At 33.0% G+C, this 26,964-nt stretch overlaps 1 protein-coding gene across 3 annotated transcripts in view; it reads right to left on the reverse strand.

Annotated features, from left to right (window-relative positions):
* Positions 1–26,964, reverse strand: part of LOC124356885 (ATP-binding cassette subfamily G member 4-like) — a 126,501-nt gene that overhangs the window by 91,270 nt on the left and 8,267 nt on the right. For 2 of the 3 annotated variants that reach the window (XM_046808160.1, XM_046808159.1), the window contains exon 1: positions 4,192–4,720. In XM_046808160.1, the coding sequence (XP_046664116.1) occupies positions 4,192–4,408 (217 nt within the window). In that variant the 5' untranslated portion in view covers positions 4,409–4,720. Of the gene's footprint in view, positions 1–4,191; positions 4,721–26,964 lie in introns of those variants that run through there. The other variant, XM_046808161.1, reaches the window with a different exon arrangement.

The following is a 26,964-nucleotide window of genomic DNA, read 5'->3' on the forward strand; positions in this document are numbered from 1 at the left end:
AAAATGTTCCACGTCATATTTCTCACATTACGACCCACGTCACTGCCTGCACCGGCCAACAGTCCGGCGGTTGGGTTGCATAATGACAAATGTTGGCTCGGATCGAGGCCGGTCTCATAGCCTTGGTAGCCTTGCTGTGTAACTAGACACACTTTCTTTGTGGATAAACACTACCCGATATTGTAGCAGTGGTCATGGGCGTCATCAGCCTTATTACCTTGCTGTGTAACTAGACACACTTTCTTTGTGGATAAACACTACCCAATATTGTGGCAGTGATTATGGGCGTCATCAGCCTTATTACCTTGGTAGCCTTGCTGTGTAACTAGACACACTTTCTTTGAGGATAAACACTACCAGTACTGTTGCCGTGGCCACCAGCGTCATCAGCCTTATTTACCTTGGTAGTCTGCTATGTAACGAAATACTTTAGTTATGGATAAACACTACCTGATATTGTAGCCGTGGCCACCGGCGTCATCAGTCTTATTTACCTTGGTAGTCTGCTATGTAACGAAATACTTTAGTTATGGATAAACACTACCTGATACTGTAGCCGTGGCCACCGGCGTCATCAGCCTTATTTACCTTGGTAGTCTGCTATGTAACGAAATACTTTAGTTATGGATAAACACTACCTGATACTGTAGCCGTGGCCACCGGCGTCATCAGCCTTATTTACCTAGGTAGTCTGCTATGTAACGAAATACTTTAGTTATGGATAAACACTACCTGATACTGTAGCCGTAGCCACCGGCGTCATCAGCCTTATTTACCTAGGTAGTCTGCTATGTAACGAAATACTTTAGTTATGGATAAACACTACCCGATACTGTAGCCGTGGCCACCGGCGTCATCAGCCTTATTTACCTAGGTAGTCTGCTATGTAACGAAATACTTTAGTTATGGATAAACACTACCCGATACTGTAGCCGTGGCCACCGGCGTCATCAGCCTTATTTACCTAGGTAGTCTGCTATGTAACGAAATACTTTAGTTATGGATAAACACTACCTGATACTGTAGCCGTAGCCACCGGCGTCATCAGCCTTATTTACCTAGGTAGTCTGCTATGTAACGAAATACTTTAGTTATGGATAAACACTACCCGATACTGTAGCCGTGGCCACCGGCGTCATCAGCCTTATTTACCTAGGTAGTCTGCTATGTAACGAAATACTTTAGTTATGGATAAACACTACCCGATACTGTAGCCGTGGCCACCGGCGTCATCAGCCTTATTTACCTAGGTAGTCTGCTATGTAACGAAATACTTTAGTTATGGATAAACACTACCTGATACTGTAGCTGTAGCCACCGGCGTCATCAGTCTCTTCTTTTTGTCAACATTTGTCGACATAACATCCGAGATACAACACAACGGTGTGGAGAACACCCACGGTTAATATTGGAAGAATACTACTTAGTCGGTGTGGCTCGTATGTTCAATTATCGGCCAATTTCAGCTATTCTAATAAGAGTTAATAACAAAATTAGAATTGGAAATTAACTTAAAACGGTAATTACGGCTGCCTACAGTGTAAAACATAACTTCTGACCCGCACCTACATAAAGGTCTAACCTAAATGTTGTTCGCTATTTTATTTTTTTTTAATCTTGGACAAATTAAATCGTACTTAAATTAAAAGGACAATTCAAAAAGTTGTATCTGATACACCTGAATCTATCTGAATGTTCAGTAAAATTTTCCAAAGACACAAGATGTAATAGTAGGCTACACAAAAAACGTATACAACGTACAGCTATGAGAGTTTGTCTGTGTGTGATTTTACATAAAAATTTAATACTTGGGAACCACTTTAGTACGATTTAGAAACTTAGTGATTGAATTAACCTTTATATACCTTTCAAAATTAAAAAAATCTTTACCGTAATATTTAATATGTGTTAAGTACCAATGAATACTAATACTAGTATTCATTGGTAGTACTGCCCTCCATAACTATACAGCACAATCTTATCTACGAAGAGATTACAGTTTCCTGTACAATAAACACAGTTTATGTTCCAAGGACCCTTACTTCCGTAACACTGTTTCCATTTATTCTGCCATTGAAATAACCAGTATATAAAAATACCGGTTAATTTGTACAAACACATACATAAAAGTTTTATAATTTCTCACAAGTACATAATTTTATTCTTGCCTCTTGTGGAAGCTAAAGTTTTTAACGGAGCTTAGTTCTTCATTAAGAAAAACTATTTTTGTTTTCTTTCCAATTCTTTAAATTGAACGTATTAATTATATAAAAAGTAACATTTGGGATTGAAACACGTGTTAAACCAATAACGCTATAAACACATCCAGTTTGCGTCAATATGCGGTAGTGTTTATTTCTTCTCAAACGCATTTACAGCATGAAAAGAGAATTACCATTAAAATTAAACATCCTAAGTTAGGGTGTGCTCTTTTAACGATGATTTCTTCAGAGCATTGAGTGCACCCAAAAAACTAAGTTCAATGGACCTAGGAATATTTTATAAATTTCCGTTTATATTTATATTTTATATATTTGCAAAACCGTTTTAATTACCCTTGTATAATTTTATCACACCCTTGTTTTGTTTTATTTCCCTTAGTGGATTAAAAAAAACAGAAGATCCCAAAACAAAAATTACAGGTTTTATTTTATGACCATTTTACACAATGGGATATTGCTTTAAATAATGTAAAGTTTGACTCCTGCAACGGTAGGGAAATCGAAAAATGTCTGAGTTAGCGAATGTAATTGAGGCTAATCAGAACATAAATATTCGGACTAAATTTGCTACCCATATTTCTCTTATTATAATTTTTATCGACACTGCTTGAATAAGTTAGCTAGACTTGATTTTGCGATGCTAATTACCACTGGTTTAGGAGTTAATTTGGACAACCTGTATCTGCAGTCAGAGTAACAGACCATGTTGAGTTTCACAAAACTGACCACATACGGTCCATTTTATTACTAAAGTAATTAAATTTTGGGAACACGCCTGCTTTTTTTCTTTCAGATTTAATGACTGGTATTTTCTGGAACTTTATAGGTAATGTTATTGTTGCTGTTGAAAGCTGAAAACAGCAATAAAAGTGTATAGGAATATTGTAAGTGCAATCTTAACTTTTATTTTTCATCTTTAATGTACTGGATGACTTAAAGTACATTACCAGAGTATGCTATTAGCGTGAGTAGATCTCTATCTGCAGGTAAACATCCGGATCAGTCACAATCTATCTGCAAGTCATGGTTTAACTCACAAAACACCTTGCATAACACAAGAAACATTAGACCAATTTAAGTCTGCCATCTTTGGAGAATATCCGAAATCCTTGTAATCTTGTTGTCTTTCAAGCTATTCATCGCCGATGAACCTTACAAACAATTATAATATTTTTAGAGCAAGTATCAATTGATTCTCAGAGGTGTCTGTTCTTTCGTAATTTGTATCCTAAAATAAAATTCTCTGTACACTTTTTTCTACAAAATTGGGTTATTTGAAATACATTATACAGGTTTCCTTAAAAAAGTTTTCCTTTTAGCTTGTAATTTTATACGCTAAGTCTGCGTTTAGACACGTATTTATGGATTGTAACATCAGTTCTACAAGGCGCATCCCACGAGTAACCCGAAAAACTTATCAAGTAGATTCCTCTCATGAAAAAAGTTCATAAACATATGTCCGAAAACGCTCTATTAGCTACGGCTAGCGAAAGATTTCACTCGATTTTCTATGAAAGTGAAATTTATGTTTTTATTGCATAAAGATAGTTGTTAAATTTATTGGATTTTATGTAAAATGAACTGAAAGTTTTAATAAAACCCGTCCCAGACCTGTAAGGCCACTCATATCTGACAAATCATGCTCGAACATATGTTTTTATGAACTTTGTTCATTATTTTGATGAGAGAAAACCACCTGAGAAGTTTGTCGGGTTACTCGTGGGACACCCTGTATGTGTCAAAACAAATCTGCCGTCCTATTTTACTTGGACAACTGTTAATACTATCTTAATTAATTGGAAGAGTCTTCAAAAATTGGTTCGGTCTTCATTTATTGCACTAACCTTTAACAGTTTCTTTGACGTTTCTTCTTGAAACCCTATGAATACGCTTTCGCACGGAATACATTTATGCCCTTAAGGGATACTTGTTAAAGCTTAGTGTTGTTACATATAAAAGTGCTCCTGACCTGCAGTGAAGGTGAGGTCCTGGAACTCGATGTCTACGGCGGGTCTTTTTGCCATCCTGGTGAGGGTGGTGAGTTCGACCCTCGTGGGTATCCTGGTGATGGGGCGAGGCCGCTCGATGTCTTCAGTGCCGGAGAATCGAACCAGAGACTTGCGGCGAGGGATGCGACAGATCTCCTCCACGCCTGCACAAGGCATCATTTGCACCGTTTCAGACATTTTGTCGTTCAAATTTCAACCAAAGTAAATCACAAATGTCGCCGTACAAGTATATCAATAAGACACAATTTCCCTAGAGAAATTATAAATCGGTTCACTTTGTGAATAAAAAGTTTTTTCGCTATGATCACAGAAAATTAAGAAAATGATTTTCACTAATAGCCGACAGCAAGTTTTAACCACTTGACAAAGTTTTGATTTTCAAATAGAGAAAAGTACGCGAGGTGAGCGCGGTTGTCAGGGACATGAGCGTGGTGCGGGAGCGAGAGACATGACGCGGTCTACCAACACTAATACTGGAATATGGTGGCTCAAGCCCTGCTCCCGTGGGTCGCGCTGGGAGAAAGTGTTGGAGGGGAGCGGGCGCAAGGAGGGGCTCCCTTTGTCCTTACCGATATTTCGATTACCTCCAGTACATTTTTAATTATGTACTTAAATTATTTATACACATTTGATGCGTAAATCGTTCACCAATTATTCAAATACCAGAGTTCGAAAAAAATATTTTATGCAACATCAACTCGTTGTAACATTATAACACTACTAAACCACAATCATTTTCTAATAATAAGACAGTAATATATTGTGGGCGATTTTGAATTAATTAAATCCTTAATGAATGTCTTTGACTGCAGCGCGTTTACTGAAAGCCTGTGTTATTAATCCCCCCCCCCCCCCCCACAGATCATTGCCTTCATTTTATTTCATCGCTTTTGAATGACTAATTAGTAGTTTATTGTTTCTGGTATTATGATTTGTCAATCCTCAATACAACCAAGGGAGTGTTTGCGCGTTTCCTTATTGCACATTGACTACATCACCATGCACGTTAGAAAAATCGAAACTAATACACACGTTGTTAAAAACTAACAACGCCAGGAAATCTAAATTTTTGACCATTTACAATTATTTTTTTATACATGATTGTTAAATAAAGAGCAAGAATGCAAATCAAGCTATTAATGATTTTATTAAGTTCAATACGATTTAATAATTTTATTACCTATTAAGATCAATATAAAACTTTACTTCATTAAAACAAGCCACTTATAAATTATTTACTTCCTGCTATTCTTTCTTTATTCATGTATTGAATGTGGTCAATTATTAATTTCTTACAAACTGCAGTGTTTTAAGAGGATGTTGAACATAAGATTTAAATAAAATAATGTTGTTCCTTCTTATATCTCGTTAGAATTTATCTAATTTTATTAAATTTTTATTTTAAGTTAATAAAGCGTATTCTCATCTTCAAACTTGTTTGTTCAATGTTAGGACAACTATTGTAATTCATACTAGTAGGTTATATGTATGTATTTGAATTATTATTCAATTTTATTTCTTACAATATACTCAATAGTAATTACAAAAGTACAATACAACATAAAACAAAATATCATACAGTAATAAATAGAGTAAAACGAAAATATAATAGAGTGGAAAGTGAATGTTAAAAGTCTGCGTCAAAATTTAAGTGGACTGAAGCACTCTTGCGTTTAAATTATTGAAAACACTTTTAATGTATCAATGTTGTAAGACATCGTGAGAAAGGTTTCATCCATTGATTTTAAATATTGCATGAACTTCATTACTACATATACGAGAGTGTGTTCTATGATGGTGCTTTTCCAACCTTAGAATTTGGCTGAACGTAATGTTCGTGTCAATTTATTTTCTGAGTGATTGTCTGTCTGTCTATCTGCGCACAGGACATCTCGGGAATTAAATTAGTTATATATTAGAAAATTTGGCTTGCAACCTCAACGAAGCCCGTAACGCGACACGTAGAAATCAAGCGTGTACTCCTATCTTGTAGTAAAGAATATTCTTTAATGTAAACAGGACTCCTCCGCGTCATACTGACTCCGATATCTACTTTAAAAACGAAAGCCTCATTACGTCAATTTATTAAACTGTAGAATTCTCTCTACTGAAATCAAAACATGCCATGAAGATAAAAAATGCAGTATGCAAGCACAATTTTTTAGAGTTTTGATTGGACGAAGACTAAACTTATGGGACGATAGTACGATATAATGTGAACCGTGCATCACTCTAGAGAGTATTCTGTATAAGATTAAGATTGGTGAGGGCTCTGTGGTGCAAGTATGGTAATGGGAATCTTGAGTTTTACGAGTACTGTAAGTTTTGAAAATACAGTAGAGTCCCGTTAATCCGACCTAATTGGGACCGAGCCCTGTTCGGATTAGCCAGAATTACAGAAAAATACGGTTTTAAACTTGAGAATGGGTCTATTTTGTTATAGAATTATCAACATTGTTTATTAAAACATGTTTTCTGACTGTTGCATTGTATTTCTTGACAAATAAACGTGTTTGCGAATACTAAACACATTTACCGTATTTAGTGTGAGAGTTCTATTGTTAAGCAATGTGAGCGTACTGGATATTGTACGGGTCCACGCGTTCAATAGTTGTACTCTATTGGAGAGTCATCCAATAGACTCTCTTTAATGCGACAGAAGACAATAACTGAATTTATGTCTTTTAACAATTAATATTGTGCTCAATAATAATATCAGTACTGTACGTCCAATTTTTGTTTGATTTCACTTCTTAATACAGTAATTTAACTCATACTTAACCTATAAGTTTCAATTTGGTACTGTATTTAACTTCATTATTTATGTACTGTACCGTACACAATTTGTCTTAATAAAATACTGTATGTCTATTTAATTAAATTTTTCTTTGTTTATGTACGAAATGATGCAGCCATTTTCATTTTTTATGTAATTAGTTCCTATAACTGTTCATTATCGTTATAAATAATTCCTCCTGGACCTGTTCGGATTAACCGACGTTCGGATTACACGTGTTCGGATTAGCGGGACTCCACTGTACAGTTTCTCTCGACTCGAATTTTTAGCACTGCTGTAAGAGTTTTGATTTAGGTAAAGGGGTAAGTAATCTTTATAAACAGTACAGCTTATGTAGTGCTCGTATTTCTGGGTCCTTCTTTGTTTTCAGAATCGTGGTACATATCATATAAAAACAGACGATTAATAATTTCCAAGTGTGTTAATAAAATCACATTTTAAACTTTTCTTGGAAAATATAAGAAAAATGCAACGAAAGAGTAATAACTAGCTGACAATTACTTACTGGTGATTCTACACAATGACCGCCTGCAGTCTAATGCTCTATTAGCAAGTGTCTGTCATGCCTTGATGGGTGTATTACCACTAATGTATGTCACAGATCACTACTACTATGACCCTCAAGATGGGCTTGGACAAGAATTACTTTAGTGTCTTTGAAAGCATTGTAATAAATCACAACTCCTTCATCAATATAGGGTTTGCAATGATCATCCTGATGACCAAACTGTAGTCGAAGTTAACTCAAATGTGTCCACGTATCTATTCACAGCATTGCATGACTGTTAAAATACGTTTATGATAGAAAGTATACATGCTAATGTGTATGCTGCTTTTCAAAAAACTGTGAACCATTATTGTTCAGATTTCGACACAAATTACTGTAAATCCATCTCCCTAAAAATAGTTTCACCGTCCATTCCTACGTTTTAAGTTCCATTTTTTATTAAGATTACTATTTTTGTTTAGCACTGTGTATTTGTTTGTAAATATTGATGAAGCCACCCGTAAATCAAATTGTAAGATAAACGAGGTTGTAGCACGTTCTGTTGTTGATTATTCATTACAAAGCTCTCATGTACACCTATGGGAAATAAACATGGAACAAAACCGCACACATTTAATAACAGTTCATTCACAGGGCAATTAATTGTGAAACAGAGTATATTACAGTTCTTATAGATTATCATAGCCCGTCTGTAATGGCACGCTAATTATCGCTTACGGTGTACAAAACTGGAATACAACCGGTTGTCTAGAACAGGAATTAGTTCACGGTTATTGTTGCTAATACAAGCACGGTTTGCGACCGTATCTCTCGCCAATTTATACAATAAAAGTGCCTGTTTCAGCATAAACACTAAATGTTGCAAATAAACAACAATTACCCTACAGCAAACAATCTACATAAATCTATTCCTTTTTTCTTTATTATTCGTATACAATCAAATGTAAATTAGTTTAAAAGTTTGAAAGAATTATATTAAAATCATTGACGTTTTAAAACCTAGTAACAGAAATTAAGGCAGATTTAAAGATACAATAGTTAGACTATAATCTGGGAATATCACGACAATATAAACAAAATTAGAGATATAATAAAGATAGCATGGAGATATAAAACCTATTTTAAAATTAAATCCTTATAAAACTTAATGGTACAACTTATGTAAGTGTTTATGTTAACTGAGTAATTAACATATCAAAATACCATGGAGGACCTGAGAAATTCCGGTTTGGGCAAGACATTTTCATACTTAGTAGTACAACGTAGTAGCTTGAGGTAATGTAATATTAGTATACTTAAAAACAAGATAACTCATCCAAAACAATTATTTAAAAGTTATTAGTGTTATAATTATGACACAATATGAGAATTCTTTGAACTTAAATCCTTACAAACGTCTCGTATTAACGCCTTACAAAGATGTACTTATTGTTAGTTCAAGTTTTATTTTGACGTTTTCTATGTTTTCGTTGCTTCGGGCGCCGAAATAGCGGTAAAACCACGTTTATTTACTCATTAAAATAGTTCGAGCCGCAGTGTTCAAAAAACTACATAAATTCACCGACTATAACATTTCAAAGTTTATTGAAAATAATTTTCCAATAAACTGATTGAATGTGGGTCCTGTAATTTACAGACAGGCAGAATAACCTGGGACTATAAACCGAACAAAAATAAAAATTAACATTACGCTTCTTTAAAGTAACATCACGTTGTAAAAACTTTCTTGGATACCTATATGTTGTTGTAAGTTTTATATAAGAGATTTTATAAAATATAACCTAACAGAATGAAAATTGTGTAGAAGGTTTAATGGAATTGTAAGTGATCTATTATTAATAGTCACTTACATTTAAAAAAAATTAGGTCAATCCTTAAAACAAAGGACTTGCACATTTTAACATTGGTTTCTAATGTATAAGTTTACTTTTCCTGGTTGAATTGTCTAAAGTTTAAGTTCCTGTTTCCTACATCTTCACTTGCATCTCAATTGCCAGCCGCGGATCGCTTAGCTTCGCGAAGAATTCTGAGAAATAATGAACTTACTCCTAAATGAACTTACTTGATGAGAGATGATAAGCAAAGAACAACTGATAGAAATTTTTTACCATTTTTCAATTATAAGCTGGGATTAAGTCCAAAAGTAATAAGATCATTGCAAGTAACACATAGACTAATAATGCTCTATTTCAGAATCGAAGAAGAATGGAATTAATTCATAATGATTTGTATATATGTTTTATTACAGAAAAAAATAACTATAGCCCATTAATGCTTTGAAAATAATATAATATTTAAAAATATTGTAGGTGGACAGTGAAAATAATTGCGGAAGATAAATCTAATTTTCCGCGTAGCTTCTCATCTCCTGATCTTATTTTTTTTCTCTCCACTTTTTATTGCTGTCTGTCTATCTGTCAGTTTCTGCAGTAACTCTTGATAGAAAGGTTATAGAGACTAACGTCCTTCCATCTGTCTGGTAACCATTCGTTACGCTCCGTCGATAAACGTTTACAAGAAATATATTTTACAGTGATGTTTATCCCCCAAGTATAAAATTATTTATTATGTAGTCTGACAGAAATAATATGTGCATTCCGCAATTACGACTGAACGGGTTAACTCAATTAATTATGTTTATTTGGACAAGAATGTTGTTCATTTATGTTTGGCCAATTTTACTGCATATACTAACACACTTTAATCCACGTGACAAACATAATATATAGTTGTATTTTAAAGGTCAAAATTAATAGTGTTTTTCTTTAAAACATATGAAAAAACAATTCAAGGTATTGCCGGCCGGAATAAGCGTAGAATAACGAGTTTATAACGACAAAAGCAATTAAGTGTAATAATCCAGGAACAGACAGAACATTTTATAACCACACAACCTTAACATCGATTAAGAATTAATTTCTCCTAAGAAAGAAATGGACGGTCAAATGTGCTAGTTCTGGTGGAGATCGAAGTAGAAGGGTTTCAAAAGGTTTAACACATAAAAGATCATTTTATTCTCAGATAATTTTTTTTTTACCGTGTCTCAGTCAACAACCAACCGCCAGGCACTTAAATAAATTTCAAATGAGTGTCAGCTAGTTATTTCCAGATTCTTAAAGTGGAGACATTCAATTCAATAGCAATCTAGTTGACAGACTTCGTTTCACATTGTTAACTGTTTTGATATCTTCCAATTGTGACCACCACCAACATTATTGTGGCTGTTGATCGATTACTTTCTTAAGAAAAATACTTCTTACAATTTCCAAAAAGGATTTTTTACTTATATAATGTCTTTTAGCCCGAGACTAATATAAACCTAGACTATAATTGGTGTAGTAACCTATCCAAGAAAAATAAAATTTTATTTAAAACTTTTAATTGCGGATAGATAGAAAGTGTGCTTACACCGTTTGTACGTTTTTGCACCAACAAGCCGTGGACCAAACAAGTTAGAACCAGCGCCGTGGATCTTTATATATACCCTAAAGCTTTTAAAATGTCTAATCAGGGGATTTCTTTATTATTTTTATGGCAGGAATAAAAATATAACTTAATTTCATTGTCTATCTATGTTATACGCCTCACCAACAACATTTTTTCCCAATTGTCACTAAAATATGTTTCTGGACTTGCTTAATATTCCTTTATATTTCATTATACATGAAATTGAGGATCGTTTTCTCAAGAGTGATGTAACGTTCTTTTAATCAGACAATATGGGATTTTAAAAATTAACAGAGCAATTAAAACCGTATTACCATTTCTTGTTCATCTTATTTTAAGATTGTCATTTTACTCACAAAGCGAACATTTCCCTTATACACATAACTTACTTTAAATAAATTTAAATACAAAAATGTGATTGAGCTCAAAATCTGTGAAGGCGGGGTGATAATGAATAAGATGGCCTTGCATGACTCAGTGTAGATAACAATATGACGACCTCGCTAATCTAGTATACACTTATAACGGGCTTCTTTAGTGCATCTATAGTTTCTCCGCCTTTCTATGGAAATACAAGACTAGTTTCACTCTGAACACCAGCACCAGCACCGCTTCCTGCACTACAAACATGTACCTCCAAGGCTAATCTTGTGGCACACAAATAGAGGTATTAAGGCATTAAACTGCGTGAACTGCGTAGTTAGAGAGCGTAAATTACGCACTGCTTCTTTACATTTATTGCAATGTAACGACCACGTGTATGTATGTTGAGTCCAACCTCATATGCAGGGTTATCTCTTGTGTCTGCACTTCCACCATCAACTTCCGGAATCTAATGTACTGGATATGGAGTCCAGAAATGAGTCAGTATTAAATTCAAAACACGAGTTTTCTTCAGGGCCGACTATTTCTCTTCGCCCCATGTAAAACATTTATGGAAATACACATTTGAACAACAATTATAGGTTAAAACGTACCTTGTCGTAGAATCCGGTATAAAAAACAAGCTTCAGTATAAATATACAATCATTATAGGTTAAAGCCACAATACATACATCGGCGTTACCTTAGTCAACATTATGAATTTATTTTACAGAACAGAATTTTAAAGCTTCGCAAGCAAGGACAAATTTAATTTATCTGCAAACATTAAGCTATGATCCTTTTAAATTGTATTTACTCACTTTTGGCACATTTTCATTATTTAAAGTTGATTATAAACGATGGAAGATTCGAGGAATAAAAGTGTGACACTTGCTATATGTAAAATAAATCGTGATGCTACGATTCTAGGAATTGTATTTAGCCTTTCTTCCAGTAAACTCATTAGATAAAGTAAGGCAATCAAAAAATAAACAATCCAAGATATGACGATCACACTGGCCTGAAGAAAATCATAGTAAGTAAGATGGATCTAACATAATAAATCGCGAAGAATTCGTTTCAAATAATTTAAAAAATCTGGTGCGTGCAGGCTGGACTGCACACCAACCCCAAAATTAAAGAAGATTTCTTGTTTTAAAGTTATTACTAATACGTATCCAAATTATTTTTACTTATTTTATATATCTTATGGGTTATTCAGTTAAGACTTTTTTTATATTTTAAGATTACGTGCAACCAACATGTTTAAATGCATATTAATTGAATAGTTTTAAAATTATACAATTCCCACAACGCTGCGATCAAAAATAAGAGCGTGAAATTTCATGAGGATTAAGATTGTTTTATGATGAAAAACTCAAGGTCATTTTGTTACAGCCGACTCTTAAAATTGCATCGCTGTCTGTCTGTCCGTCTTTAGACAATAGCTTTTGACAGAAATTGTCCTAGAGACGTGACACTTATGTTACTTATGTAATGACACTTATGTACGTATGTTCCTTTTGATCCAAATAAGAACTCTATTGATTTTGTAGTTAATAGAGCAAAGTTACATGAAAACTTAACTAAACCGGTAAATAAATAAAATACCACTAACACTAGCACCGTTACCGAGCTACGGCCTGCAGGAAACATCGCGCGCGATCCTGTATATTGTGCTAGTGTTATTTGTTTATTTATATGTACACTGTGTTTTGTTTGTGTAGTTTTAATTCTATAACAAAGCCATCCGCCACCACGGCTACTGAGGTTGACGATAAAGGTTAACTTTCGAAACATGTCACCGTAACCATTTAGACCCCATGAATTTGGATCGAATTCACGGTAGGATATAACCTATTGCATTTTTAATCGTTAAAATCAATCCTGGGCTATCAACCATTAAATATAAATATAAACTAGTGGCTAGCAGCATCAATTGCTGCCTTTTATTGCTATAAAACGAACACATTTATTGTGTTATGTTAGATAAAAACTCAATTTTACGTAATTAAATCAGTCTTGTCAATTCAATATTTAAACGTGTTATGTTAATTTTTGTGTAACTATTGTTGACATTGTTCAATTTTCCTTGTGTCTTTTTTTCTATTTGCGTCAGTATGTCTTGAGTGATTTCTTCCTCTAGAAAAACCACAAATAATTGTCCATAACCGAATACTACAATATATACCGATCTATTAAAAGACGACCTTGAGCTTTTTTATTGTCATTGCAAAGGTTAGTCGTGATGGAATTGAGCTCTGACAGAGGAAAAAGGCATGTTTTTCTCCGTTACTATATAATCAGCCATATGAATGCATGTGGCTGTGATATACCTATAAATGTAACCTTGCACCTTAACAGTATAAGGACTATCTTCAGGTATCTTTGCTACATGCTGTTCATTATGTAAAGCTATGGCACTGTTATATTTTCTGATATTACCAAAACAATATTTACCGTTCAACGTTGTGTTGTAATTGTGGGTTTGTTTTGGGCTGAGGTTAAAATACAAGTAAATTAAAATACATTGTGGGAATATGATGTAAAGTAGCCTTTCACTGACTCTGGTAAAAATAAAATTTACCACAATGCATGCAGTTTTTATCACGGCTACCAATGCAATCCTGAGTGGCATAGCTTTTATCAACCAACGGCGCCCAAAATTGTTGTATTGTTCATCATGTTCACCGTCGTTTCAAATTCTCCTTAATCATTCTCTTTGCTGTGTATAATTCTTAAATAATCTTCTACGAACTACGATGGATTTTAACGTGTTCAATTAAGGGGGCAATGTACCCAAAAAAGATTTATATTTGTTTCTAAAAAATCTTTTTATTAATAAAAGTGTACCTTAGTACTAAACTAAAAATAACATGTGTTATTAGCCCCCCACCCCGACCCCTTCGGTGGAAGGGGTAAAAAAATCACAAAAACCAATATTCTTGTATTACAGCATAACTCCTTTTGTATTGCACCTATTTCAATGATATAAACATTTTTTTAAAGGTAATACGTAGCATTACAAACATGCATGGTTTTTTTATTTGTTGTAAAAAATAAATAACTGTTTGACAAAATTTTTCGATAAATACAAAAAAATATATTAGGAGTATGGCTACAAATATTTTGATTTCCATGCTACAGTTTATGCACAATATATTGAATATCATATGTATAAAATTTCAGTTCTATAGCTCAAAAAATAAAACAGTTATGCTGTAAAACGTGATTGAAAACACAGGAAAATCAAACTTACGGTAAATCGCAAAAAACCTCAGATGTTTATTTATAATGAAAAAGTAACACAATTTACATAAAATGCTTTGTCTTTGGTATTTTACGTTTTACTTACATCTTTTGCAGTTAAAAGAGACCAACACCTTATTTTTTTCAATTTTTCGCCTTCTATTTTCAATTTTTTAATTTTTATTTGTTCACATTTTGCCAACGTTTCTCTGCTGCCAATGCAGCTTTGTTTTTCTTACCAACTCTACTTCTTGAATACTGATTTTTAGTTGATTGCTTCTTGACTAACACAAAAGTACTAAACCAAATCAATAAACTGAACCACAAAACACAACATGAACAGTGAATCAGTCACAAAGTAAGGTTATGTATGAGTACAACTTGGAAAATGGTTCTAAAACATTGAAACTAACCTAGTAAACTAAATACAGAATTAAGGCACATTAGTAATGAATTGATATATGATATATTATGAATATCAAGCGTTTTGCTTCCAATAGACGCCTGGAGGAGAAAAATCAGCTCTGCGCGGTGATGAATTTTAATCTAAAAGACACACTTTTGACGTTGAAATGCAAAACCAATGCTTAATACTTGTTTCCAAATAGTTTGGGAACAAAAATATGTAATAAAATGTTTTTTTTTTTTTTAAACTCAATTTTGTGGGTACATTACCACTTTAAACAGAACACTGTTATCAATAAACAATAAAATACTAAATATTTTTGTAAATTATCCTTAATCACATTCGCTCTGCTGCATACTACACAAATTACACGAAATCGCGGTCTATACATTTCAACGGATCACTAAAAACAATAAACAATAAAATACAAAATATTTTTGTAAATTATCCTTCATCACATTCCCTCTGCTGCATACTACACAAATTACACGAAATCGCGGTTTATACATTTCAACGGATCACTAAAAACAATAAACAATAAAATACTAAATATTTTTGTAAATTATCCTTCATCACATTCCCTCTGCTGCATACTACACAAATTACACGAAATCGCGGTCTATACATTTCAACGGATCACTAAAAACAATAAACAATAAAATACTAAATATTTTTGTAAATTATCCTTCATAACATTCCCTCTGCTGCATACTACACAAATTACACGAAATCGCGGTTTATACATTTCAACGGATCACTAAAAACAATAAACAATAAAATACTAAATATTTTTGTAAATTATCCTTCATCACATTCCCTCTGCTGCATACTACACAAATTACACGAAATCGCGGTTTATACATTTCAACGGATCACTAAAAACAATAAACAATAAAATACTAAATATTTTTGTAAATTATCCTTAATCACATTCCCTCTGCTGCATACTACACAAATTACACGAAATCGTGGTCTATACATTTCAACGGATCACTAAAAACAATAAACAATAAAATACTAAATATTTTTGTAAATTATCCTTAATCACATTCGCTCTGCTGCATACTACACAAATTACACGAAATCGCGGTCTATACATTTCAACGGATCACTAAAAACAATAAACAATAAAATACTAAATATTTTTGTAAATTATCCTTAATCACATTCGCTCTGCTGCATACTACACAAATTACACGAAATCGCGGTCTATACATTTCAACGGATCACTAAAAACAATAAACAATAAAATACTAAATATTTTTGTAAATTATCCTTAATCACATTCGCTCTGCTGCATACTACACAAATTACACGAAATCGCGGTCTATACATTTCAACGGATCACTAAAAACAATAAACAATAAGTATAAGCATTGTTTGCATAAGACTTTGTTCACACTAGATGACACAATGAAGACATATACGTGCTGTATTACTAATAAAACGGCTAACTGTAGTTATACAAAAATGAACATCGAACATGTGAGTAACATTCAGACTGTTTATTCACCAATGCATTTCCTATGGAGATTCATTCAACTTTATAGGCCAGTGAGGCAGGGCTCAAGTTATTTTTGTTACACTCAAGCTTTAAAATGAATCTCGTAAAGCTATCTTATTTCCCTCACAGCTCGAGAAAAATGTTCAGAAGACCGACTTACTTACGGAATTAAATAGATAGATATATAGATCAGTTACGACTCGGGTTTGAATATCGCCCCAGTGGAGTCTTTGTAGTGAAATGGCAAATAAAATTTTAATATATATATATATATATATATATATATATATATATATATATATATTGGTTTAATGTTCCACCCTTTAGTATTCTAGTAAAAAATACTAAATCTATCAATTCTATTCTATTATACTGGAGGACGAATCAAATTTTCTATGGATGAAGCAAAGTAAAACCATCCAAATTATTAGACCATATACTATATTTTAAATTTCATAACCAGAACTATAATAAAGGATAAAGGGATATAATACAATATAATATTATAATACACTTTTCATCATCTGTATTGACCCCACATAGACCATAAAATATCAGAGTTTTTGTAGATCCTGGATGGATATGCGAAACTTGTTATTTTTATATTTTTAATAAACACGTAAAGTATAGTTTTAAGTATATTTTATGAAGGAACTAAAGTTCATGTGACTTTCCTGACGAATGTTTGCGAAGAGTAGACACGTAGGGTGTTATTATCAATCTTCTATTATTAATGGTTAAAAACATCCTGTATGACTCATATCAAAACCTAAACGTTCATGGCATCGTCATCGTTTTTATAATTACGAACAGCTTTATCTCAACTAATACAGCTATTATACACACCACTGGGGAATTGCGCGTGGCTTCAGATAATAATTATAATATATTATACGTGCAAACCTATTTACACGTGTACAGTAGGTAACAGAATTGACCATGTTGTGTGAATTTTGTATCAAACAAAATCCTTTTGTATTTATTTAAAATACTGACAATAGTTTCAGTCAAAGCCACTATATTTCAATTGCAGCAACTACATGAGATAGTGCCTCGGCAATCTCAATGAGGCATCTTTATATTCCTATTTTCAAGGGACGAAAAATGGAAAAAACAGATGAACAGATTTTATGTAGTACCATGTATACACACCATGCCATGCTATGTATGTCATCCAGCGCCATTTGTTCGTACACACCAAACCACTCAAACCTTGTTTAAAGTATGGTAAGGTTTTGTTACTATCCTGATTCTCAAAAGTGCTGCTAGCATCTATATCTCTTTTCAGTTTATTTTCAACGTTTTCTAAATTAGAACTATCCATGTAATCATGATCAGGTACAATAATAGTTTAGACAGCTCTGTACCTCCATATTCTCCGTCTGGGCGGGGCTCAGAGCCGAACCCTCCGACATGTTGGGTCAGGCCCCGTATACAGAAGAAAATTAAATCAGATTATGCTGATAACGTGCAGTAATACAAATCACAGGGGAAACTACAGCAAAAAGTTACTTCACCAAAGTTGGACCTGGATAATGACTGGCCACTACAACCTTACCTCTCATTGATCGTCCAACTGAAACAAAGGCAATAATCCAACTAAGAAATCCAAATAAACTTACAGTTTATCCCTCATTAAATGTTTGACTGTTAAGTTAAAATTTAAAGTAGTGAACAACAACAATAAACACCAAAGACGAAACTAAGTTATCAAGATTAATTCAATTGACATGTGAAGTAAACACCAAACTGTAAACAATTCTGATGTGTCGAAATACAGTTATGAATGTTTTATAACAATTTTATGTAAGTATCCAAGTATCCAACAACGCCTTTTTCCAGCTAATTTCGGCTGATTCTACTGGGAATAAAGATTAACTACTTCAAAACTAACGATTGGTTTATAATTAATATCGTCATATTAACGAAGTATCAACTGGCACGTGATGTAATTAATAATATGCATGAATTGTATAAAATAATTATAATTTTAATGAATAGTTCCACTTTAAAATGTATTCTCATCTTTCAAACGATCTCAATAACCACCACGAATAATTATTTACAAGTAACAACACAGTAATTTCATGAAACAATCAATCTTGCATAACGATTTCTCATTCCATGTACAAGTTATGTTATTGTATACAAAGCTATTAAACAAGGTTTTGTGAGAATATCATAGTATAGGTATATTTACTCTTTTAATTTTATTTATTTAAGATAAGATTTATAATATAAAAAAACAAATATTTAAAACATTTTAAATGTAGTTCTAAGTTTCAAATTTACATAAAATGAACGTGACATGTTTCGTATACTTAATTGTTTTCATTATGCATTACTAAATCCTAAACCACAAAACCCTAGTGAGAATTTAATACAGTGTAGAACAGTATAAGAAGCTATTGGTTTGTCCTAAAACCTTATAAGATATTTAGAACAGTAACATACTTCGTGTACAGCAATTCTCTCTCAAATCATAATTAAGTGTTTCAAATGTATGCATGCAGATCATAAATTATGATTTCCATAATAGGGATTCTCATTGAACCAACAACACGGTGGCATTCAAAGTTTTGTTAAATCCCTCCATGACATCTATTCCAACCCAAGTTAAATAATGAAATGACAAGTCGAAGAACAGAGTGGTCACGTTTAGTACTGACCCAGTTCCCCACTAACCTGCTATTGTTATCTTTACCGGCCCCTCACGTGTTATCCGAGTGTTATTTAATAACGAATTCCATTAAAAGCTGAAAATAAATTTAACTACGAAATGTATCCAGAAATGACCTGTTTTACTTCGATTTCAGAATAATTTATATGTTGCAACATAGATAAATCTGTTGTAACATAGATTATTAGTTATTTTCTTTAGGTATTTTCCTGTAGTAGTTTCCTTATATTCAGTTACTTCAACTGCATTTCTGGCATATCGGTTTATTGCGATCTTGGTATTCTTTATAATCTGAAATGTATATCTGATCTGATTGTAAGGCTATGTGTTTGAGCTATGTTTATGATAAAAAATCTCTTCGCTTACCTTTATTCCACAAGAAGCATCTTATCCTTAAAAATTTGCTCTGTATTATTTTTTGTATTGTGTATCCAGATGTATAATTGTATACATAACAGTTAGATTCGCATGCAATTTCCTGCTAAAAAACTGGGACATCGTGGGCATATTTATTTTGAATGACCTTCTTAATTATCCTGAGATAAATTATAGTCACTTAAAGATATCTAGTCTTCTGATCCATCTCATATTTTAATTTTAAAATCATTTTATAAACTCAGAAGTCAGAGTGGAACAGTTTTTATAAAAATCTGTGTAACAAATTAAATTTCTCTCCAATATTCTATATTTTTATTGAATAATATTGACAATTTTCAGTAGAAATTAAAGTATTTTAGGCCAGTGGGGAAGAGCTTTTCAGTAAACACACATTTATAATAAACGGTGGGGCTCTATATAATTTTGAAACGGAAGTAGGGATATTTAGGTACATATCATTATAGTGATCATGGTTATGTATGAGCTTAAGATATTAAGCGAAATTGCGTATGGTTTTTATTTTAGCCCTTAAGTATAATGCGCAATTCTGGTTCGAATGAATTATATTTCCGACGCCATGGTTGAGTTTGGGTTGTTTTACCTTGAAATGGATAGCCTATTTGAAGCAAAACATAAAAAAGTACATATATGATTCGGTCATAAAACGTTTACTTGGCCATTGTAATTTTCATCCAGTATAGGATAGTTTTGTTACCATAGTTCAATTTGCTTTGTTGCTGCGATCGAGAAGAAGATATATGAAACATATGCATATTAAGCAGTTCTGATAACCCTACTTCTGTCAAAATAAACAACTAAGGTAGTTTTTATAGCCTTATAGCTTATTGGTATAACAGCCTTTAATCTGTAGCCAAAATAAAGATAGTAGGCCTACTTTTGTCATTGATATCTGCATTACTCTACTGATCAAACACTGCAAACTTAATATTTCCTAAATCGTACATTTAAACGTCTATTTTTACTAAAACTTCCAGTTTTATTATCTGGATAACCTCTGTGCTTAACAGTGATTACTGCAAAGGCTTAATAAGAAGTGTTGTTGTTTTTATGCTTAATCTATATTTCCAACATTTCCTCAAAAAGTAACTTACATTATTGACAACGTATTTTAGAAAGCTAACTTAGTTTACACAATGTGGAACATTGGAGATCATATGTTTCTTTAACGTTTTATGTGTATATTTTATACCGAGATAACAAAATGAAAAGATAAGCTAAAAATTAAAAATCTATACCATACACTTTTAAGGTGTATCATATTTCTCAAATAAAAAACCTCAGAATTGTAGACAGTACGCTATCTCAGCTCGAAAATAATCTCTGATTTCAAACTGTCAAGATAAACCATAACCTTCCCACTATCTCAAGTAGTTTATACGAGCACCAATATATTATCACTAAAAAGATTGCAGAATTTAAAGCTTCGCAGTCACATTAGAAGATTTGAGCAATATTTAAAAACGTTAGAGAAGTTTCAGAATAAAGGATTTAGATGATTCGTTTGTATAATATTTCCCAGGAATGAGTTGAAGTAGTCTGTCCTGTAGATCATGAGGATCCCTGGTCCTACAACACCTTCCTAGACGTTATCTGGATCATGGCCTAAATAAACCAACCCCAAGATGACAGATCTCTGGTTGTTTTGCACTTCTCACATACACCTTCCAAACATATTCCTAATATCCTTTGCAATATAAAAAAACCGGTCTTATTTTGGCTGAGCGTTAGCGAAGCGTATTACTCGTGCTTTATACAATGGCATTTTTGTCTGTATGTCGTCTGTGTCGTCTATACGCACGATATCAAGAAAACTAACGGAAAAAGATTTGTAATTGTCCAAGAAGCTTCAAATGAGAATAACCGAGTTAGATGATGGTCCATCACATCCAAGGGATTTGGCTGAGCGTTAGCGAATACTTTTACATTGAGCTTGTTGGTAACAATGATGGAAACGAGAAAATAGCAGGATAAATAGATTTGTAAACAAACACAGTACACTTACAAGAAATTTCAACATGTGACACACTAACATATGTAGGATAACTATTCCAACACAAACTTCAATTTAAGGTGACTGCGTGTGTGAAGTTTCATTACTTAAACGTTGATATGAAACCTAATTTAATGAACAAGACTTTGAGTGTGTCACTTGGCAACATATGTCGAGTAAGATTTTACCTGTAGAGTTGAAACTTTGAATACAAATTCATTTCCACATTGACAAAAATGAATTCTATGATGGTCCAACTATGGAACTTTTCTGATCGTCGTTGAAGCCTGTCACTCAGTAGGCTGACACAATTTCTCTTTTGTTTCCCGGTGGGGGGGGGGGGTGTAAAAATTCCTGTTTCGTATGATTATCAATGGTGTCATCTGCCAGTAATAATATTGGCAATAAACTCCAAACTTTGCATTGATTCTCAGCGAAGTTTGTTAAGCGAGACGTGGTGTGGTGTGCTCCTAGCTTCTATATAACGAGACCGAAACCGTAAACACAATATAACTATTTCAAATATCTAACAAATAATTAAACTCACAAATTGTTATTGGCGTATGAGAATTAGCACTGACAAGTTAAACAAGGTTACTACGTGAACAGGCTTCATTGATATTGCATGCAAAATGTTAAGACTAGGAACCGTATGTTAGTATGTCACATGTTAAAATGCCACATGATTTCACTCAATCTGTTTAAAATTGGTTTATTCTATAATTTTTTCATTGCCATAATTCCATCACATGCAAAAGGTACAGTATACAGATATCTTGCGATAGATATAATATGTTAAAATACCATATGATTGTACTTAGTTAATTAAAACATTTTATTTACTTTGCAGTCTCGTTGTTGCTTGTCGGTTACTCATGAGATAAAATGTAAAAATACTCGCTATGCTCATCCTAATCTCATTGAGTAACAAGCACCATAATCGAACTCGATGTTGCTTATGTAGAAATAAAGCTTCATGCAAAATTTCAAGTATATAGGTCAGTTCCTTCTCGAGATATCTTGCCTCAAAATTGTTCCAGAACCTCGTGTGATAAGGCTTCGCTGTCGCTCAGCCAATCATGTAATAAAAATGAAACAATACTTTTTCAAACAAGACTATGCCAAACAGGATGGAGGACCAGTTTAATGTAGTGACAGCTCCATTATACTAGTATATTCTAATTTAGGATTAAATTTATAACAAAAACAAATTCAAACTCGGCTCCTTGTGATCAGAAGCTATTGCTATTTTAAGAATGGAAATTTTATACTTGAAACAATACCGTCATCTCTCACATAATGATTACAATTCCCACGAATACGGCAGCGGTGATTCAGCAGAACAGAACAATGCTATCATGTGAAACGTCAACACTGCCAATGTGCTGTGGTTACCACTAAATTGAAACGCCATTGTCTTTGTCGCCAATGTCAGCGTATAAAGAGGTTTTAGAATAAAATATGAAGTTCTCTAACGTTAATAGTGAACTGGCATTCGTAGAAATATATATTATATTAGTAATAAGGGCATTAGTCATAAATAAACGTATTTGTATTGGAAGCTAAGTACTTATTTGCGTCATTTTTGCCAACATCTTATAGTATTAAAATGCAGTAATTAGTGAAAATTAAACTTCAATTCATGTACAATTTAGAGCTACAATAAAAGTCTAACCCTAATTAGCTTTATCTATTGCAATAATTAACAGGTGTTGTAGGATGTCTTTCATAATAACCTTCCCAAACGCGAACCATCCATCGCCTCCTTACCCATCGCATCGAACCTTATTTCTGCATCCATCGCTGCAGAGAGGATGCAGAAATTATGATGCCCAGTGCCTTATCATACTCAGGGTAATTAATATGCATGTAGCCTAGTAACAGTATTTTACAAATTTATATCTTTGAAATCTGCAAAAACAGATAATCGGCCAATCTTGAATAATTTAGCAGCCTCGAAGAGACTCTTTGTGTGTGATAATTGTATTCTGCTTTGAAAACATTGCGTTTGTATTCCCGAGATATAGTGAATTAATTACATATAACCTTCGCCGTAACACTGTTGTCACCTATCACCGAGGAGCTCACATCACTAACATGGGCGCTGCGTAACAAAAGCAATTTCTTGGTAATTACAGAGTGTACGCCATAAACATATTTTTTAATGTACAGATAATTTCCAACAGTTATTAAAGGGCGGAGGTTAATACAAATTCCTGGTAAAGACGAATTATCCCAAAGAATTTATTAATAATAAATTCTATACTCAATAATCCGCTATTAAAAAGGTTAACAATTTTGATATACGACCTCGTACTAACTCACATCTAAGTTTTTTTTAGAAGTATTATCTTATTGAATACTCGTAAGTACGGTATGAACTGTTATTTTAAAATTAAATTACAATTTTAAATTGTTATTTTAAATACTGTTTTATTTTAAGGTTTCATAAATAAGTCACGAAATTATTATGCTGTAATATTTTTATTTCGTGGCTTCTTTATGTTTTGAAACTAATGACATGCTAATTAATATCCTATACATTTTCAAAATAACGTAATACGTGGTGGTGATATCTTTAATGTTTTCTAAAATTTCGAGTTAAACATCAAATTAATAATTTTTTTGATAGGGCATTATTTTAGTAAAGCTACTAACAATAACCTGTTATTTTCATAGTCACTTAAATTGCGTACAGGAAGTTAATTAAGCAATAAACTCTTATTTCAAATATTATAAATTCATCTTACAAATACATACCGTGCTATACATTGATTAGTCTCTATACACCTTATTCTCAAAATAACACCAATTAATCAATCATTCATCGCTAAATGTGATTAATGCAGAATGTGCTTAGTACACAGAAAGTAAATATGCATACTGTTAGTTAATATTTTCCTATTAAGAAAATATTATATTATCTCATTTAAAGTTTATTACAGCTCGATTTAAATATTTCACTTTAAAATTGTAAACATTTTCCGTTTCTGCAGAAACCACTTTCCCCTGCAACTCACAAACGCATATACTCGTAAACACCGTTTGAGATTCTATACCCCCGGACCTGTGGGAGGTGTTCCATACCCCGGACCTGTGGGAGGTGTTCCATACCCCCGGACCTGAGGTAGGTGTTCCATACCCCCGGACCTGTGGGAGGTGTTCCATACCCCGGACCTGTGGGAGGTGTTCCATACCCCCGGACCTGAGGTAGGTGTTCCATACCCCCGGATCTTTAGGAGGTGTTCCATACCCTCGAACCTTAGGAGGTCGAAGATCCACCACCTAGTTCCACACATACTTAAAACGTTATTTCGGTCGTCTTACAAAAACAGGAATAACAAACGCATAGCTTGTCAATGGCTTGGATTAAGTATACTGAGATGTAAGATTGAGTTTCAATGTGGTCTAGTGGTTGCCTTCTGAACTTACGGAGCAAGAGTTTAAATCGTGGTGGCTGCCAGTACATATTGTTAGCTAAAACCTCTAGGGTGTAGACAATAAAAAATTACAACAATTTGGAAAGGTGATAATGCAATAGTAAATGTTGTCGACAGCTAAATAAAAATGTTTATGGTCTTTCCATTTCGGGACTTCAATCTCTAACGCTGCGTCATTAGAATGTTCTACAACTCGTAAAAACGCTGTGTTGATTTAAGAAGTGTTAGATGACAAACAGTGTCGGATTAACCGGATATGGCTATTGTAGGTGTCCTTCCAAACCGGTTGTCCTGTAACCGGACCAGCCATAAGCAGGAAGACATGGCCCTAGAACTTCGCGGACCGGATACTACATGATACAATGGGTACCTGTCTAAGCTGCGCATAATTTGAGAATTTTTTTACTTGGAGGTCAAAATACGAACCTAAATTGTATTCAAAGTTTACTCTTATTTGACAAATTATAAGAACGTAAGTTTTTGTTAGTTAAGAATGGTATAGTGTACATAATATACATTACGGTCCTACATAAACTTTCGAACGGGTGGCTTTGGGATCGTGGTGAGGATATAAAAATGTTTTTACTCTGCTGTCTTGAAAACTATTATATACTGTGTAAAAAAACAAACACAACACTTTTAAAATATTTATGAATACTTAATACAATTAGCCTAAACTGTAAACTATGTGAGAGAAACCAGTTCTATGTGATTTGAACATATTCGTTTAATTTATCATAATTTTTAACATTACCAAGATAAGCGTTAAAATGTGGTCAGTAATTTTGAACAAAACATGTCTTCACTGTAACACACATCTCGCCTAAATTGGACCCCAAGTTGGTCACGTGGTACATTAATTCCATACATACTTCATGAACAAATGGTGTCTACCTCTATGTTTTATAAATAATGCTATGAATAAGAAATTCCACGTCCATATGCTCATTTCAACGTGATTACTTTTATAGCCGACAACAAATCAAGTTTTTATACTTTTCAAGAAAGAAAGTTAATGATGGTACATGTCTCAAACACATGTCGCTACCCATGTGCAAAGTCTATAGGTCGAGCTGCACAACGGGTACTGCATAATTACAAAGAAAAACTAAGATTTACTCCATCTGTAACTTATCGCCGTTGATTAAGCATTAATTATTTGAAATTGCAACTAAATACTGATGCTTTTTGAGTACCAGTAATGATAATGTTATCATTTTACCTCAATTAATTTTAAAATATGATCCAATTATCTATCGTAGAATTTTTCCTATTTCAAAGTTATTCTGAAGAATAAATTCTCATAATCGAAATTACAAAGCACAAAGAGTTTAAAATGCTAACGAGATCCAAAATTTAAGATCCGCCTAACAAATTATTTCTAATTTTGTAATATTTAATCTGAATTTCGCCAACGGAAATTTAACCATTTGCAATTTTCAACAATAACATGTTTAAATTACTGGTATTCATAACGTTGTCCAAACTGTTTAATATTATGTTGTTAACAAAAACGTTTACAATAAAATTATTGTATTATATATTTACAATTCAATTTAAACTATTTAAAAGTAGCCACTCAAACGAAAGATTTTAAAATTGTTTATAATATAAAGTAATACAATATTCTAACATTTCATTGGAAGAATATTGCACTCCGAGTTAATTTTTTTTATTTGAAAATGCTAAAACATGCCTCTTTAATAACTGTTAAAGAAAAAGTTTACGAAACATTTGGCAGTCTTGCTAGCGTTTAGTTTACGTAAATCATAACAACACCAAGAATTAAAAAAAGTTTTACATTCTAAACCAATAGTTTAAAAGTTAAAGTTTTCATAGGAAATTTCAAAGTTGACTGACATATTGGGAAATGTAGACCGAATTTTAAAATATTAACTATGTAATTTAATAAGCGCAAAGAATAGAGTAACGTTCCCAATTTAAAGTTTG

The sequence above is a fragment of the Homalodisca vitripennis genome, chromosome 3 (assembly GCF_021130785.1).
Source record: "Homalodisca vitripennis isolate AUS2020 chromosome 3, UT_GWSS_2.1, whole genome shotgun sequence".
Classification (NCBI taxonomy): Eukaryota; Metazoa; Arthropoda; class Insecta; order Hemiptera; family Cicadellidae; genus Homalodisca; species Homalodisca vitripennis.